We start from the raw sequence: 17,798 nt of genomic DNA, 5'->3' as shown, positions 1-17,798 counted from the left end.
CAATTATTCCTTGTATTGGTCTTCTATGTGTGCTATACTTTCACATGTTTATAACATGCAACGGAGAGAATGGCTATTGGAGGCACTGACAAAGTTAGTGGAGGGAGAAAAGAGCTTTTGCTTTTTGTGCTATGCTGACTTGGCCTTCCCCAGCCACCTCCTAAGAGCAGGGACCTGGAGTAACAAACAAGATAATTGGCCAAAGCAGGAACAAGAAAGGTGAGTGGGGACAAGAGGGCAGCATGCTTTGATAGAACCAGAATCTTCTGCACTCTGCTTTTCTTGGCCACCTAGGGTAAGCGTAGGCGTGAAAGCTCTTTCACACCATGCCATGGCCCCCAACTGCCCTTCCAGACTGCAAACCTGCCTCCCTCCATCCCAGGGAACCACAAGACAAAGTCTACTTGGTCAAGTGACACTTTAATAGGCTAGAAATAAAAAAATCTGTCTTTGGAGAATATCAAGAGCCACGTGTGGGCCAGAACAGAAAGCAGAGGCACAGCACTTAGGGCCTAGGGAGAAACAGCAGGCTGAGTGGGAGGTCAGCGATGGCTGAAGAATCCTTGAGGGTGGTTATATTTAAATGGCTTCATCCTGCTGGGACCCCTAGAGAAACAGGAGATGGGAGATCAGTTAACACCATACCCTCTGGGCTGAAAAAATAAATTATAATTCATCCACGCAAGGGAAAACTATGCAGCTGTTGGGGGGAAAAGGAACACTGTGAGAAACACAGACTGTAAAACATAAATGCCTGCAAATGCATGAACACAAACCTGGAAGGACCCACACTGACAACAGGCACAGGGCTTGGGTACCCTCACTTTTTAGTATTTTTACAGAACTACTTGTTATTGTCTGCATGTTTAACAAGAAACGTATTTTATTTCTGTAATAAGAAAAATAAAGGAGAAAACCTTAAAATCCTCCTTTGCAAGGAGAGTCCCATGTAGGCAGGAGTCTGGGAGTGAAAAGAATCTGCACTAAGTGCCTGCAAAGAGCTATGTGCTTTATACTCAATACTCTCCGGTGCTGTTTCCACCATTTTATAGGTTTTACAGATGAAGAAACAGGCTCGGGAAGGTAAAATGCCTGAGATTTTATGGTCAGAAAGTACACAGCCCAAATTCAAAACCAGGTCTGACACCAAAGCCTACTGGCCAGAGGCCGACTGACAGCCATGGCCAAAGCCCCCAGTGCTACAAAGCTAAGGTGCTTTGGCTATAATCCTGGGCCCCCAGGCCAAACACACAGGGCCCCCAAGCTGCACAACTCCAGTGAGTGATGTCCAGCTACAGGGCCTCTTTTGTTTGTCTGCCTATGACTGATATTCACTGGTAACTAGAAAGGATCCCAGATCCCGGTCTGAAGGAGGGGTGTGTGTCTATGTGATGGTAGAGATGAGGAGAAAGAAGATTTTTATTCCAACACTAATGCAACCACTTATTTACGTGAGGGCTTACTCTGCGTACATCATATTCGGCACTTTACAAGCTACATCTGGTTTAATTTCATCCTCCCAACAATACCTGAGGTTGGTATCTCAATCATCAATCAGGTATCATCAATACCTGAGATGCTGTTTTACCGATGAGGAACCTGAAGCTCACGGGGTTACATGTAGACCTCCCCACACAGGAAGGAGCTGCTACTTGAACCTACATCTTTCTGGCCCTGAAGCCCTTGCTCATAACCACAATGACAGATACCTCCCAACACCAGAGGGGCACAGAGTCACCTGGATGAGTCTAGGCATGTGGCTAATGGAGAACCCACAGGCTGAAAGTAGCCAGCCACAGGCAGGACCAGACCTCGGGCCCCTGCTGCCAGGCCAGCGCTTTGCAGCCCAGCCCCTTGGCCTGATCCCAGTGGTCAGCTGGACTCCAGGCCAAGAAACTCACATCTCACCAATCACGGAGTTAATTGGATCTGAGTAGCCAAAGGAGTACCTTCCCAGCGTGCCCTGACACAGGAGCTCAGCCTGGGTGACACAAAAGCACTTCAGGAAACAGATCCTTTGAGAACCATTAGATAATAGAAAATAAACACCGACCGTGTGAGAGCTTCCACCCTGAAAATGTGTTACAGCAGACTGAGAAGGTGGGAAGAACTGAGTTCTCACACAGACCCACCAGGGAGAGCAAGTCCTAGAAGCCACCAACACCTAGTCACTGCTCCGCCTCCCAGCAGCCACTTGGGGGCTGGAACTGGTTATTACCAGGTAACATGAAGAACCAGGCCAGGTGGAAGTGCCAGATGGAGGCGGGAGGATGCTGGCACAGCTTCCAGGGGCTGGCACTGGCTATCTGAGAGAAGGTGACGGGCAGTTAAGGCACTTTTAGACCGACAGGGAATGGGGGGATGTGCCCTTCCCCTCTCCCAGACACCATTTCTCCCCAGCTGCTTGCTCAAAAGGGAGAGGATACCTGAATAGTGTGGACTCTGGAGTTTTGAAACTGACTCTTTTAAGAACAAGAACATGAGTTAGGGGGATGGAAGGGAGAGAAAGGACCTGACAAAAGTGAAATGGAACATTGGCTAGAAGTGCCATGAGCACAGACAGGCTAAACACCAAGATGTCAGGACCTAACAGCATTTTGTGAGCCCCCGTCTGTGCCAGGAATCATTCTCATAGCTGACATAATTTATCTCTAATTCCTCATGAGCCAGACTGTATACTTCCACTTCAGCCTTTAGGAAATAGGCCCAGAGCTAAAGTGACTCTGCCAAGGTCACACAGCTGGTGAGGAACAAAGCAGAGATTTGCACTTATGTTTATGGTATTTCAGAGCTGGTTCCTTCCACGATACCCCACTGCCTAAAGCTGTGGTTGTGGCAGACTTGTGAGCACCCCAGGAAGAGTAGGGCATACCCTGGGACTGCTGGGGCTATATGTAGTTTAAAAAGCTTATTTGGACAGAGAAAAGCAAACCCTGTTGTTTTCCAGAAAAAGCACAGGAAGTCCAGCTACATCTTCTTGGTCTGTGGTCTGGTGCTGCTCACTTAGTGGGTGGCCCACCTTCAGGGGGTGCTCGTGAAGAACAACTGGGCCAGGATGGTAGAAGTGGGCTGCAGGGAAAGTTTCAGGAAGGAGGGAGCAAGCTCTCTCCAGAAAATCCAGCTATGGAATTTTAATTTCCACTGTGAACACAGACAAGCACACCTGGGAACACACACGCCCTCCATGCCAGGCTTTGATCTCTGCCCCAAATCCCTGAGAGAGGCAGGGCTGAAGGCACCCAGAGCCCCAGCGCTCCCACCCCTCCCCTCACCTGAAAAGCCGCAGACACATCTTCTCCTGGGGAAATTCCTTGGGCCCCTCCACGCTGTCGTCGTGGCTCTCCGTCTCCAGGTAGACATCCAGCAGCACACATAGGCGCTGCAGCTGGTTGGTCAAGAGCTGATGGCTGGGTCGGGGGCCACAGAGCTCCTTGTAGCACACGTTGACCTCGCTCTCCATGGCCTAAGGAGTGGGAGAGCCAGGAACCTAGTACTACCTTCAGACTGAGTGGGTCTGGCAGCTCCACAAGAACCACAGCCGGGTCTCTGCAGGAGCTGGGTCACACCATCTCAGGCAAGACGGGCTTGTCCTCAGGACAACAGGGTCTTCCTGATTCTGACCCATAACTTTTCCCGCCCAATACGTGCACAGCCAAAAAGATGAAGGCATGTAAAGAAGAAATCTCAAGATAAGATCTAAGTCAGAAAGTATTAGGGTTAAAAGCATGATCCACGGCCAGAAGACCACTACAGCATCAAATCAACAGAATAAATTAATAATTAATAGCTGCAATGATCTTATACACCATCTCATCCCACCATGTCTGTGCTCCCGAGTTTATTCACAATTCTACAGAAGCCCAAGACAACTACTTTTCAAAGCAAGTATTTATATTATCTCCATTTTAAAATGGAGTGACCCCAAACTAGGTTAAGTTGTTAAGATGGGTCTAGGCTTTTTCTTCTACTATACCACACAGACTCCAGCAAATTCTACAAATCCTGGCAGGTCCCTCTGTCCCTAGGATCACGCCAGTGGGCAAGCTTTCAGCTGCAGTAGGTTCTGCCACCTCCCATCTCACCAAGGAGGCTCTCCCCACTCCTCCCGTTACCCCCCATCAGAGCCTTACCCGAATGTTGTCATCGTTGCTATTGGTTTTCTCTCCTTTCCAGTTCAGACACAGCTGGAAAATGGGTGGGATGGAGGAGTAGCCAGGGTTCAGCACCACAGCAGCTTGGAGTTTGGCTGGGAAGGGAGGGGGAAGGAGGAAAAATCAGTTCTGAGACCCAGCTTGCCAGCCACGGACCCTCCCCGTTGGATCTTTGTCTTACATTAATCCGAGTACTGCACAGAACATTCTGGTCTTTTGTTTTTGTTCTATAATCTCTGAAGTAGAATTGCCAGGCTGCAGAATGTGAAGTCCTGTGACTCTGGTCCCTCTAAGGATGCAGAGGTGTGTGGACTCTCCAGGGTCTGGTCCACACTGGGTCTGCCCAAGTGTTATATTTGCTCCTTTGACAGAAGTTTAACTGGCATTTCTTTCTTTGCCCACAAGTTAAGGATTTTCCCACATGAAGGCTTACTGTTTTTTTCTAACAATATTGTGTATTAGCTGTTACATCAACATATTTTCTCTATTGTTTCTTTTCTTTTTATGTATTTTGTTATGTGAAACTTTTTAATACCCAACATTTACGGAGTACTTACTGTATTCCAAGTACTGTGCTAAGCCCTTTATATACATTTTACTTCAGGTTTATTTCAACCTACCAATGACTGTATGAGATGGGTACCGTTATTATCATCTCCATTTTACCTATAAAGAAACTGAGGCTCTCATAGACACTTCCTTAAGATCAAACAGTTGCAAAGCAGCAGTGCTGAGTTCAACTACAACTGTCTGATATCAAAGCTGTGTTCATAGTCCTTACAGGAAACAGTTGTATTTTTTAACATATTCATTTTTTCTCTGGCGGCAGCCTTTGCTTTTCTCCATAGGATGACATTCACTTTTACCACGAATGCGCTAGATATGCCATTCCTTTCTCATTATTTATGGGGGGGAAAAAGAACTATGACACACCAGTAATTCAAATAACAGAGGACAAGAGAGTGGAGGTTAAGACAATTCTTCCCTGACAGCTGCGACCACATTTATTAAAAAGTGAGTCCTTTCTCTGCTGTATTGCTTCTGTCCTAACAGTTGGCATATATTTCTGGATTTATCTCTATTCAGTTAAGTTTTGCTTTTAACCCATACTATGTAAAATTTTCAAACTGATCTGTTGTAAAATAAAGGATTATTCATGTATCTCTGTGTGTATATGTGTATATGCATACATGTGAGTGTGTATGTGTATACGTATGTATATGTATACGTATACATACACACACACACACACACATACACAGCGCATTGGTGGTAAAAGTGAACGTCATCCTACGGAGAAAATATTTTTCTGTAATTGCTGCGCACTTATTTAAATTTCACTCTTAAATTTTCAAATTCTGCAATGCATCTTATGAAAATTTTAGTTATCACATTCACTCTGTTATGGATCTAGAACACTTACTACCTACATAAGCTTTCATCTGGTCAACCATGAAGCAGAGTGATGTCTTCTAGTGACTTCCCCCTCTTGGGGCTTTATAAATTTCTTGGACTACATATTTGTGCTTTTTCAAAACAGTATTCTGTGTTATTTAGGGATGAGACAAAAGTGATTTTTGAAAGTGAAAAGGATGGGAAGCAAATGTACAAATTCCAAATAGGAGTCACCAATTGTTGAGGGAGAGAATGAAAGCATGAAGTGCCCTGGGGACCTCAATAGTATCTAAAATACTTAATTTACTCAGGATATTTTTAAAACATACAAAAGGCAAGAAACCAAGGTAGAGAAACTCTAATATCACAGAGTGCAACCTTTCCTTGTATTTCTCGCACTTAGACCCACAGACAACCAACCCTCTGAGCTCTGCAGCTACAGCACTGAGCCCCAGGGGTCAGATTCCGTGGGCAGCGGCAGGTTTGCCGAGGCAGGAGCTAGAAAACAGCTCCACAGGCAGCACCCAGGTGGCTCCACAGAAAGCCGTGGCAAATTAGACTCCAGGACAGCCGTGAGGAATCACAGCTTTTGATGCCTCCAAAGTGAGTACAGAACAGCAGACAGGGAGGAAGGTCCTACTACCCTGCACTTCACAAACTGAGAGTGGTTTGTTGGCCCTTCTGTGAAGAGGAGGAAGAACAGGTATCTGCTTTTAGAGAACAGTAAAGCAAAGGGCTAAGTGCTCAGGCTCAGATCGCATTTGTGACAAAGCCTCAATTTCCTCACCTATAAAATGGGAATACGAGGGGCGCCTGGGTGGCGCAGTCGGTTAAGCGTCCGACTTCAGCCAGGTCACGATCTCGCGCTCCGTGAGTTCGAGCCCCGCGTCGGGCTCTGGGCTGATGGCTCGGAGCCTGGAGCCTGTTTCCGATTCTGTGTCTCCCTCTCTCTCTGCCCCTCCCCCGTTCATGCTCTGTCTCTCTCTGTCCCAAAAAAATAAATAAACGTTGAAAAAAAAAATAAAAAATGGGAATACGGGTTTCCCCTGCTATCCAAAAGTACAGTGTTCCTATGAAACCTTCCGTAAGTCAAAATGGCATAAGGAGAGGAGCATCGCCCACTTAACTTTTCGAGCATTAATGCCACTTTACTTTTACACAAGACCTACATTAGTACAGTAATGGTTTTTCTTGCAAAGGTGAACATCCTCCTTTCTTTCAGTTAGCAAAAACAGCACTAATGTAGGTTTTGTGCAAAAGCAAAGTGGTGGAATGCAAATTTTAGGAAAGCAGGGGGTACTTGCATTACCACTCCCAGTCATGAGGATTAAATGAGATAAAACATGTATGTGGCTGTGTTATAGAATAAGTCCTCACTGAATGGTGGCTCTTACAATCATTACTACTATTTGCTAAGTCACCCCAGCAAGATTCTAGGATCTTTTGCTTTCTTTGGGCAACCTTCAGGAATGTTTTATTCTTATTAGCTCCCCGGCCTACCACTGTGATCAGAAGAGCAATTACCTGTGCCCCTTTCCACGAGTGCCATGTAGTAAAGATTGGTGTCCTCAGCCAGTCCTGCCTCCACAATGTCCTTGGTGAAATGCAGCTCCTAAAAGTCACCACAGAGGAGGGAATTCCTGGATCCTCCAGTCAAATCCCTTGCCCTTCTAGGGGAAGGGCAGGAGCTGAAAGATGATATGGGTCTTTGGGACAGCAAGGGTGACGTGTCACTCCTTCACTTACCATGTAATCCTCATGGGCAATTGTCACCCACTTGACCAGGCGGGAGACAACCTTTGCAGGAAAGAGGTACTGGCAATCACTGGTAACTGGTACAATGCCATGTTCTAAAAGAGAGCAAGTCAGGTGGTATTACAGGTAGAAATCAGATGCCACAGCTGGGTAACTAGGATCATCTGGAGGGCTCAGGTGGCCCTGCCAGCTCTCCAGATACATGAAGCATTCAGTAGGTGCCCTGGTCAACAACATGTGCTAGGAATCCAGGCACACCAACCTGACCTTCACCCCTGCTATGTGCTTGTGGCTGGACCTAGCACCAGCATTCATGGTGCTTTATCTTTAATGCAAATGATGGCCAGCAAAACAAAAACCCCCTGGCAGCCAGAACCAGTGATGGTGCCTCTGCAGCAGTGACTGTTAATTAGATCAAATAGCCAAGAGGGCTGTTTTCTCACAGCTGACCTTGATGGAGAAAATGACTGAAGTGTTCTGTGTCAGTTTCTCTAAGGGAGAAGAATTAGAGAACTGCTCCAGGGCAAATTCCTGCTGGTGTTTCAATCCACAAATATGCCAACACAGTAAATGCTGTCTAGGATGACAATCATCCAACCTTGAGACAAAACAACTTTAGCAATGGTGATGGGGAAGAAACCCACAAACAGTGCTGCCCTGCAGGGATCAGGGTCCATGTGGAATACAAGAACTGCCCCAGATGGGTAACGACTCCAGATGGGTCCTGGAAACCTAATGCCTTTCCTGACAGTGATTCTTTTCAGTCAGAAAGATCTCAACCCTCACTTCCCCTCAAGTGCCTTATACATGGTAAGTCCTCAACAAGTATTTACTGAATGAGTAAACGAAAAGGAACACCGATATGGCCACCACCTTGGTCAATGGCTCGTTAGCTCAATGGCTCAGAATCACCTGGGAGCTTATGAATAACACTGGGGTTCATCCTCACCCTGGAGGATGTTAGCTCAGTGGGTCTCAAGGGAGGTATGAGGGGGTGGATCCCTGGATAGCTGTATCAAATAAGCTAAATGTAAGCTCTACAAAGCATGAATGGATTTCTACTAAGTATCTGTTGGAATGTACACCCAAATCTGACATGCGCTAACCTATAGTAAGTTGTTCCTGACCAGTCCACTAACCTGGACCACCCAGGAGGCTTTGGGTCTCTTTTGTGAGCTGGGACAGCCCTGATAGTCCTGAGGGGAGCTAAGATCCCTGCCTGGATGGACCTGTAGCTCTCCCCAGAGGTCCTGCCAACACCTCTGCTCAGCAAGAGCCAGGCAGTGTCATCAGGATTTAAGAAACCTGAGTGAAGGACTAAGTCATCTTTGTCCCTGTGTTGTCCAAATAGGCCTTAAGCCACAGCCACACATCAGCTTACCCAGGGATGCAAACTGTTTGTGGAGGGCCAGGCGGGATTGAACCCTGGTCTTCAGCAGTTTCATGGTGGTCTCCATGTGGCTGGCGCTCAGCGAGTGGTCAGCAATCACCGTGTGCTGTAGACGACAGCGAGAAGCACCCTGAGTGCCCCCTGTCCTTGTTGTCTCCAGGCATTGCCTCTCCTAGGCCCTCCTTGCCAATGGCAGCCAGGACCACACACACCCTGAGGTGGGCACCTTATGGGAATGGCAGGGTTCACCTGCTGTGACAGGCCAGATGCTGAGTTCCAGTAGGAATACAGGATGCTGGAATCTCAAGAGGCCTGGCCAGCTCCTGAGAAAGGAAGGTTTCTGCTAAGGTGCCAGATGCCAGATCCCTTGGGGTTCTGGTGATGCCTCATTTTTGGCACCTTTGTACACCAGACTGAGGGGCAGTGGAGCCTGGAGTCATGTAGCACCCAGAGCAAGGACTCAAGTTACTTTCATCTCGAGGGCTACCAGGCTCAGGGAGAACCAAAGGTACCTACACATTTGTGGGCCTCAGACATTTTTAGTATCCTGAGTGGAGGGAGGACAGACCATAGCCCCAAGGAAAAGCATTCTGATACTTCAAAGCCCTCAAAGGCCATCCAAAGCCTTTCTGGAGTCTGTCTGGGGGGTGAGGAAGTAGAGATCCTTAGCCAAGGAGACTGGATCCACAGTGTACACACCTGGGGCTGCTCTTTGGGGAAGTGGAGGCCACCTAGCTTCTGTACCCACAAATAGGGGTGACCTAGGTCAAGTACGTAGTCTCTCAAAGTCAGGATGCTGCAGAAAAGAACACAGCATAAAATGATTTTATAAGTCCTTTCTGCAGTGGTCCCAGGACACAGCCTTCCTCCCATGTCCCTGAAATGGATGGTCTCACAGGCTAGGCCACACTCACAGTCCGGCTGCCAGCAAAGTCTCTAAACTTCATCACCTTCCTACTGTGAATTTCACCTCTCCCATGTTCCCTTTTCTCTCCCCGCCCAGCTCATAAGCAAGTCTCAAGTCTCAATATAAAGTCAATGCCTTTGATTTCTTCACCAGTCCACCAATTTATAAAATATTTTTCAGGTTTTTAATCCTCAGAGAATTGAATGTTAAACCATGTTATCCTCTCATGTGTTCTTATCATGTCCTCCAAGTTTGATCCTTCCACCCTTCCTCACTATTCCATGACCTTCATTTGCCCCTTGTGTTCCCTTCTTTTGACATAGCACTCCCTCAAGCTCCAGGGTCTCCCTTGCCCCCTGATAGGCCTCTGACCCTAACAGGTCTTTAATGCTGGGCTTGTGCTGCCAGAGAAACTCCAAAGCAAAGAGACTGGGAAAGGAGGAAACACTGCTGACTCACCCAACTTTATCAAACTGATACTGATTGGCTGGATTCGGAGTCTTCTTTCCATGATCCCCTGGATACAAACAGCTCAGGACTGAGTCAGGAGACAGCAAGTCACTGGAAAAGGGATAAGACCGCAGTGAAAACACTGGCCAATGCCTTGCCTTGAGGCAGACTTGGGCATCTGGGGATAGTAATGCCACCCATTTACTGAATGCTTCCTGTGGGCCAGGACAGTGGAGGGAGGACAGACCATAACTCTTTATACTTGAGGTCACCAGATCTCACACTCTATGAGGTATGACCATTTCCATTTTACAGAGAAGAAATTCAGGCTTTGAAAGATATGGCTTGTCTAAGATCACACTACTAATAAGTGCTGGAGTAGGGATTTGCACTGTCTGATCCAAGACAGTAGTACTCCTACACACTAAATTTTTTGAAAACCCTATCCCTTTAAGAGAGGTATATGGTGACCAAGGCCTTACCTTCAGGGGAGCAAAGCTCTGTGACACTGGAGATAAAATAATCACAATTTTCCTAACAGCAGAAGAGATTCCTTTCTACCCCCAAAGAGCAAGTAAACAGCTTTAATGGTGTGTCTATCTCACTTTGACCAAATCTCATGCCACTCACAGAAAAGGTCCCCTTTATGTTCCGAGGAAAAGACATTATCACATGCGCTGGACACAAGGTGACCCAGGGCTAGAAGCAGAGAGACAGCATCACCGCCACCCATCTGGAATGGTTAGGGCACAGCCTGTAATTAAACGCTGACAAGTGGAGAAGGGATGGAGAGGGGAGAGGAAGAGGATAATGGAGTAATCTGATCACAAAGGACAAGGCTCAGTCTTTCTCTCAACCAGCAGGGGTTCTCCTTCATCTTTCCAGGTCTGGCATCAGGAGCAACTCAGGCAGAATGGGCTAATCTTACTGCTCAGAGCCCAGGCATGACTTTAAGAATTTAGCAGTGGGGCGGTGGCAGCTTTGACTCTTCCTGGTTTCCTGTCTCTCCCAGAGTCTCTCTGCCCCACCTCACTGCCTTTCATGGAGAACTGGCTAGAAATAAGAATTGTCAGTCGTTTGGCCAATATTATTTAGTGACTATTACTAATAAATAGAATGAATCAGGAGTCAACAAAAATAAACAGAACAGCTAAAACTCCACAATAACGGTTTCTAATTAACAAAACCTAATGAAAGAATCAAATCTTGAAAATTTGCATCTGTAATATGTGGTTCAGGACAACCGAATTTGGTGAAGATAATGGACATAAAAGGAGAGATTATATACAGTCATAAAAACACAACACCAAAACAAAAAACTACTCAGTCAAATCTTTGTTGTAAAATAATAATAGGTAAAAAGGGATTAAGAATTTGGTAAGTAAAAGTGGAAAATCATTAAAAATAGTTTAATGACTTAATGAAAAACTGATTAGTAGTGAGTCAAAATGTCCTAATGGAGATAATTCTGTAAAATAATTTCTTGAAGAAAATTCAGCACGGCTGGTTAAATGTTAAAATGTTTGTATGAAGAACATCAATTTCCTAACGAATTAATAGATCCTGGCAACAGTCATCAGTGCTGCTAACGCCACAAAAATAGAGACAGCCTGTGCCTCCTGATGGAAGCACTCAACATTTATACCATCCTGCTCCCTCATCCCTCCTGCAAAAAAATCAAAGTGGAATCTCACCAAGCCTCTAAACCTAACTATAATTAACATGAAATACCCAGGAAGGCAGTAACTCACTAAATTCTAATGCAAAGATGCAATCATCAAAATCCAGACTGGGGAAACCTACAAACAACCCATTCTCTTTGACAAACAGATGGCAGGGACATTCAGATGAAAAGATGCTTGAGAGAAGCTTCACCCAATTGCAACATGTAGACCTTATAAAGATCCAGATTCAAAACCCAAACTATAAAAACAACTAACAAAAAACACTAAGAGAAAATCAGTGAAATTTGAACTCTGAATGGATATTGAATGATATTAAGGAATTAGTGTGAGACTGTGATTACATCAGGGAGAAAAAAAAGTATCCTTGTGTTATAGTAGATGAATAAATAGAACCATACACCAGCCTGGTATCTCCAGGGGCCAAAGCAGCCTGTACTTAAGCAAAGGCCTCTGAGCTGGCAGTTTGGAACTCTAGGCCCAGAGCTTCCACAACTGGTCAGATGCCTCCTGGACCTCAGTTTCTCCATCTGAAAAATAGGGGGATGAGCTAGACAACACCTGAAGGCCCATAAAGATACAATCCTGGTTTCAGGGTGGTGCTTCCTTTTGCATCCCCTCCCTCTTTTGGGGCCACGGACCATCTATCGATGATAGTCGTAGTTTCCTCCCCTTGTAAAGTTATTGTGAAGAGTTAAGCAAATTCATGATGATAAACACATTACCAAGTGTGACATTACCAGCTGTCATTACCAAGTGCTTCACCTATGCTAAGCACTAGACCTGATCCTTCATAAACACCCTGGAAGTGTATATTACAATTCATGACCAGAGTGAGGAACCAGCCTCAGAAGCCAGGAAACTTGGCTAAAGGTGCACACACAGGTATAAGTGGCAGACCCGGGAAACACTGGAGCTCTGAGCCCAGCTGGTATCCACTCAGCAGTACTGTCCCCAGTACTTGCATGTGCAAAGCTTAGGGAGAAGCTGGAGTTAAGTATGCACTGAGGCCAGCTGGCAGCCCTCTTCTTAGTAGGTTTGGCATCTGAGAGGTGAGCTGGCAGAATGCTGGTGACAAGGAACTCCACCATGGCCAGGGCCCGCAAGCTGCTAGACTGAGAGCTCTGGCCAGGCAGTGTAACCGGGCACTCTGAAGAAGCAAGCCCTGGGCTCCCTCTGCTGGGGTCAGGTGAGAATAGGGTCAATTTCATCCAGAGTGCCCTAGTGTGATCAAATAACTCTTGAGTCCAGGGACCAAGGCTGTGGCCTGAAGGGGGCATGGACTGTAAGTGTAGGGTAGAGAACACAGGGACACCAGGCAGCCATGAGAAGAGCCCCACCCCACCAGGCACCAGACTTGTGTGTCTCCCTCAGTGGTCTCTGTATAGCCAACCCAAAGACTCAAGTGTGCAGGAGTACCAGGCCAGGGTAGTGCTCCTGTGAGGCTATTTCAGGCCCTCTTGGCCCTTTTCCTTTCTTCCCACTCCTAGCTGTGGAACAAGACTGCCACAGCCAGGCGCTTCCTGGGGATGCCGAACCTGTGGCCATCATTACCGTGCCTCCACTCACCCTCCTCAAAACCTCTTCCTGCTGCCAGGTAAGGACAACCTGGGATTGAGCTGGGCTATGAAGCAAAAGTCCCAGCACCTTGGGAAAGAGTAAATGAAGGCCTAAATTTGTCAACCTCATCATGTCTGCCAAATTCCATTTCTACATTCACACCTTTCCACTTGTCAGAACAAGCTGCTGCTCTGCCCTGCCTACTCAATTTTCCATACATTGTAGTCATTTTATCATCTGCTGTGTAGTAAGAGAACCAACTTCAGTCAGCAAGTGCTTTCTAAATACCAGTGAGGTGCCAGGACTTCCAGACGTGGACATGACAACAGAAGTCAACGGAGCAGTGCACCTCCTCAGAGCCAGTGTGCGCGAGGAACCAAAAGCAGCCCGCAGAGAGGCTCTCCTCACACCCACCCCCATGCCCCACTCTCCACAGCGCCTGCCCAGTACCCTGCACTGATGGGGGTGATCAGCTCCGTGGCGGTTGTCACTTTGGCCTTTACCGTCATGATGTTGAGGTTCATGAGGTAGTAGAAGGTCAGGTGAAGCACACTGTCATCTGGAGGGGGAGGATGAAAAGAAGACCATGTACAAGTTGAACATGAGAGCAGAGTCTACAGTATTATGGAACTGTAAAAATGAGGCTTTTAAGAGCTTTTACTGTAAAAACAGAAACTCAATGGCAATTTTATATTGAATAAAAAATGTCTACAAATTCTTTGCAACTCCTCTCTCCAAGAGGGGGAGATTCATTTCCCTCCCCTTGAGTGTGGGCTTAGCTCCTTAGCTGTTTCTAAAAAGTAAAATATCGAAAGGGAGCAATCAAGTGATCACCAAGTGGATCCAGGTGAGTACCAGTGACACCATGTACCCCTGATATGATGGGATGATGAACCCATGTCTATGGTATTCCTCCCTCAAACCCATAAGCTCAGTCTGATAAGGAGAAAACACAGACAAAGCCAAATTGAGTTTTTCCACATAGTAAATAAACCTGGTCTTCAAAGATGTCAAGATCATGAAAGATAAGCGAGACTGAGGAGGAGAAGACTGTCCTGGCTGCAGGAGACTAAGAGGCATGGCAACTAAATGTCATGTGAGATCCTGGACTGGATCCTAAAATGGACAAAGGACATTAGTGGAAAAAACAAGGAAATCTGCATAAATTCTGTGGTTTAGTTAATTGTACCAATAAAATTAACATTGGTTTTGATCACTGTACTATGCTTAAGTAAGACGCTGACATTATGGGAAGTTGAGTGAAGAGCATGAGAAGTCTATTATTACGGCAACTCTTCTGAGTCTAAAATTATCTCAAAATAACAAGTTTTAAAAAAAAGGTGAAGTGTGTAGAGTATGTTTCCATTTGTGTAAAAACTAAAAGGAGAAGGGGATAAATATACACTTGCATAAAAGCTTCTAAATACATAGAACAGTTCTAGAAAATATGTAAGAAATCTGTCACCAAGAGGTAAGACCTTGGAGGTAAGACCGAGGACTGGAGTCTCAGGTGAAAGGGAAACTTACATGTGACAGTTAGCTCTTATACTGTGTATATTGCTTTATCCATACAAAACCAGTTTCAAATCATTCTCTGCAGAACACAAACTTCTACTTATGTGTATGAGATTAAGCACACTAGTCATAGTACTCGAATCCTGCACACTCTTGTGACTTGTTCTGTGTATCTTAGTCAATTCAGAAATTGGTATAATTTTATCAAGCATCCCTTATGTGTCTAGTTTCATCTCTGTTGTTATGCTTATGACTTAGAGAAAAAAAATCAAACTCCATGCAAAACAATGATGAAAAACAAAGAAATATGAAACCAGAATCTTTTCTTGGTCAAACAGGACTTTGCCTTGCTGAACCTTGTGCACCTGCAGCTAGCAAAAGCCTCAAATGCTATGGATCCTCCAGAACAAAGGGAACCAGACCTTTGCACTTCAGGTCCAGCATGACAGATAGCGGGTGCCTTTTCAGCATCTCCTTGCGCTTGTCATCCAACTGAACTCCCAGTGTGGGTCGCCGGCGTTTCTGGACAAAGGAAAGATCAAATCAGATGAGCACTGGTCATACGAATTTGCCCCTTCCTTCTCCCTACTGGCCAGGGCCTCAGCCCCGCTGGCTGGAACCTGCTGCTTCAGCTATCCAGCTGCCAGACCCCAGCAGCTCTTTCTTTCCCACCTCTTTCTTCTGCTTCTAGGGAAGATGGCACCTGCCAACTAGCAGGCCCCAGTGCAGCTGCTTGACACACTCAGGAGGGCAAATGGCTCTCACCGTGGTCTGCTCCTCTTCAGCATCGGAGTCGCTCTCATCATCTGCAACCACAGAGAGAAAGCATCTGGAGGTAAGGAGCTTCCCAATGCTCCTAAAGTGCCTCAACCCATGGGGCTTAAAGGGGCTGAGACTCTGTCATTTGTAAATGGGTTTCTTTAGAATACACGATAAACTAATTTGCTGCTGCTGATTCAGTATAGAAAACATGGTGATGCGAGAAAAAAAGGAGGAATGCCTCATAATCCAACTGCCTCTATTTTTGAAGGTGCTTTTTAATGCAATCCTATGGACCACAAGCCACACCCCCATTGTTGGTAGTGGTGGTAGTAACAGTAATATAAATAGCAACAGCAGTAGCAGTTCATACAACTTGAGGGGTTGCTATGTGCCAAGAATGATGCTAAGAACTTTGCATGTATGACCTCATTTAATCGACACAATAATTTTATATGAGGTATTACTATCCTGTTTTGACAAGTAAGTAAACTGAGGCTCAGAAAGGCTAAAGTGGGGGCTCCTGGGTGGCTCAGTTGGTTAAGTGTCTGACTTTGGCTCAGGTCATGATCTCACAGTTCATGGGTTTGGGCCCCATGTCGGGCTCTGTGCTGATAGCTCAGAGCCTGGAGCCTGCTTCAGATTGTGTGTCTCCCTCTCTCTGCCCCTCCCCTGCTGGTGCTCTGTCTCTGTCTCAAAAATAAATAAACATTAAAAAAAAAAAAAGAAAGAAATGTTAAAGAACTCTCCCAGGATCAGTGAGCTAGTGAGTGGCAGGACCAAAATCCACAACCAATGCTTTACCCCGTCTACCCTTGAGCATTAAGACATTAAAGTCAAGCTCCCTGCTACTCAGAACGAGTACAGATAATTTCCAAAGGACCAGCACTGTCCTGAGGTGTTGACCTGGTGCCCCTGGACCCAGCTATGGAAGACGTGGGGAAGGATCCCGACCACATTACCTTGGGAGTCTTCAGGAGGCTTAAATAGAGCCTTGGCTTCATCCACACTGCCTTCGATCGCCACAGACAACGTCTTATCTGTGAGCAAGAAAAAACTTTGTAGGACAGCTGCTGAGGGAAGGAGCTAAGCTACACAACAGGCTAACTCTGGGGCTGCATTTCTTCTGCCTTTGTCACAACTCCTAACTGATTGGGGGTGGAAAGGCAAAAGCCCTTTCTCCACATGAGGAGGAACAAGGTGGGAAACTTAAAGCTTTTTTCCATCATTTACTGAAAACAAAGAATCCAAAGTGCAAATTTTAGACAAGCACCACCTGACACTATGGTGAACGCTTCCCTTTTCAGGCTTACACCAACGCGTAATCCCACCCTAGCGCCTAAAGCCACGGGATACTCCTCTGCCAACTGTCTTAAAGGTTCTCATCCAGATGCCCTAACTGTTCACATCTCAGAAACAACGGTTCTCATCTCAGTGCTTGCTTACTCTCTATTCTGTACTACACCAAGCAGCTGGCTGGTACTGTCACATTTAACTGGGAGGCAGGACAGTGCACAGGAGCTTGGACCCTGCAGTTTAGTCCCAGATCTGAGTCCCTGCCCCACTAATTCCTAAACACCTAGAAAGTTATTTCACTGCTCTGAGCCCCACTTTCTGCATCTATGAAAGAAATCCTGTCTTGACAAATGGTAACTGCCTGGTTGGGTGGCAAAGACCAAATGAGCTGATGCTTGTAATTGTACTCATAACATTATGTTTTTCAAATTAATGTTTAACCTTCACAACAACTTTATGAGAACCATACTATTACTATAGCCACGAGATGAGAAAATCAAGGCTCGGAGAAGTTAGACACATTAGCCAGGAAGTAGCTAAGCTAGGATTCAAGACTAGGTCTATTCAACTTGAGCTTGGTGTCTTAAACAGGAAGATAAGAGGGCTGTTCCATGCACCAGGACTGACACTTTCCCCAGGTGACACCTGGCCTGCCTTTGTGGAACTTTGTAGGTCTACTGGGAGGTCAGACAGGCCACCACCTCTCTTGCTCCATTCAAAACGGTATAAGGGGGACACCTGGGTGGCTCAGTTGGTTGAGTGTCCAACTTTGGCTCAGGTTATGATCTCACTGTCCGTGAGTTCGAGCCCCGCATTGGGCTCTGTGCTGACAGCTCAGAGCCTGGAGCCTGTTTCAGATTCTGTGTCTCCCTCTCTCTCTGTCCCTCCCCAACTCATGCGCATGGGCGCTCTGTCAAAAATAAACAAACATTTAAAAA

General features: G+C 46.1%; 1 protein-coding gene across 4 annotated transcripts in view; it reads right to left on the bottom strand.

The window, feature by feature from the left end:
* Positions 1 to 401: 401 nt before the first annotated feature.
* Positions 402 to 17,798, bottom strand: part of THOC5 (THO complex subunit 5) — a 31,517-nt gene continuing 14,120 nt past the window's right edge. For all 4 annotated transcript variants that reach the window (XM_047088299.1, XM_047088297.1, XM_047088296.1 and 1 more), the window contains exons 9-20: positions 16,527 to 16,604; positions 15,571 to 15,611; positions 15,228 to 15,327; positions 13,741 to 13,849; positions 10,058 to 10,159; positions 9,391 to 9,487; positions 8,683 to 8,797; positions 7,293 to 7,396; positions 7,071 to 7,158; positions 4,131 to 4,246; positions 3,273 to 3,463; positions 402 to 606 (exon numbers count right to left, since the gene is read on the bottom strand). In XM_047088299.1, the coding sequence (XP_046944255.1) occupies positions 543 to 606; positions 3,273 to 3,463; positions 4,131 to 4,246; positions 7,071 to 7,158; positions 7,293 to 7,396; positions 8,683 to 8,797; positions 9,391 to 9,487; positions 10,058 to 10,159; positions 13,741 to 13,849; positions 15,228 to 15,327; positions 15,571 to 15,611; positions 16,527 to 16,604 (1,205 nt within the window). In that variant the 3' untranslated portion in view covers positions 402 to 542. The remainder of the gene's footprint in view (positions 607 to 3,272; positions 3,464 to 4,130; positions 4,247 to 7,070; positions 7,159 to 7,292; positions 7,397 to 8,682; positions 8,798 to 9,390; positions 9,488 to 10,057; positions 10,160 to 13,740; positions 13,850 to 15,227; positions 15,328 to 15,570; positions 15,612 to 16,526; positions 16,605 to 17,798) is intronic.

This window comes from Lynx rufus, unplaced genomic scaffold (genome assembly GCF_022079265.1).
Source record: "Lynx rufus isolate CCGP_SWC_20201006 ecotype Redwood Valley unplaced genomic scaffold, mLynRuf1.p SCAF_24, whole genome shotgun sequence".
In the NCBI taxonomy this organism is placed as follows: domain Eukaryota; kingdom Metazoa; phylum Chordata; class Mammalia; order Carnivora; family Felidae; genus Lynx; species Lynx rufus.
The sequence above is the reverse complement of the archived record's forward strand: the minus strand, read 5'-3'. Positions and strand labels throughout refer to the sequence as shown.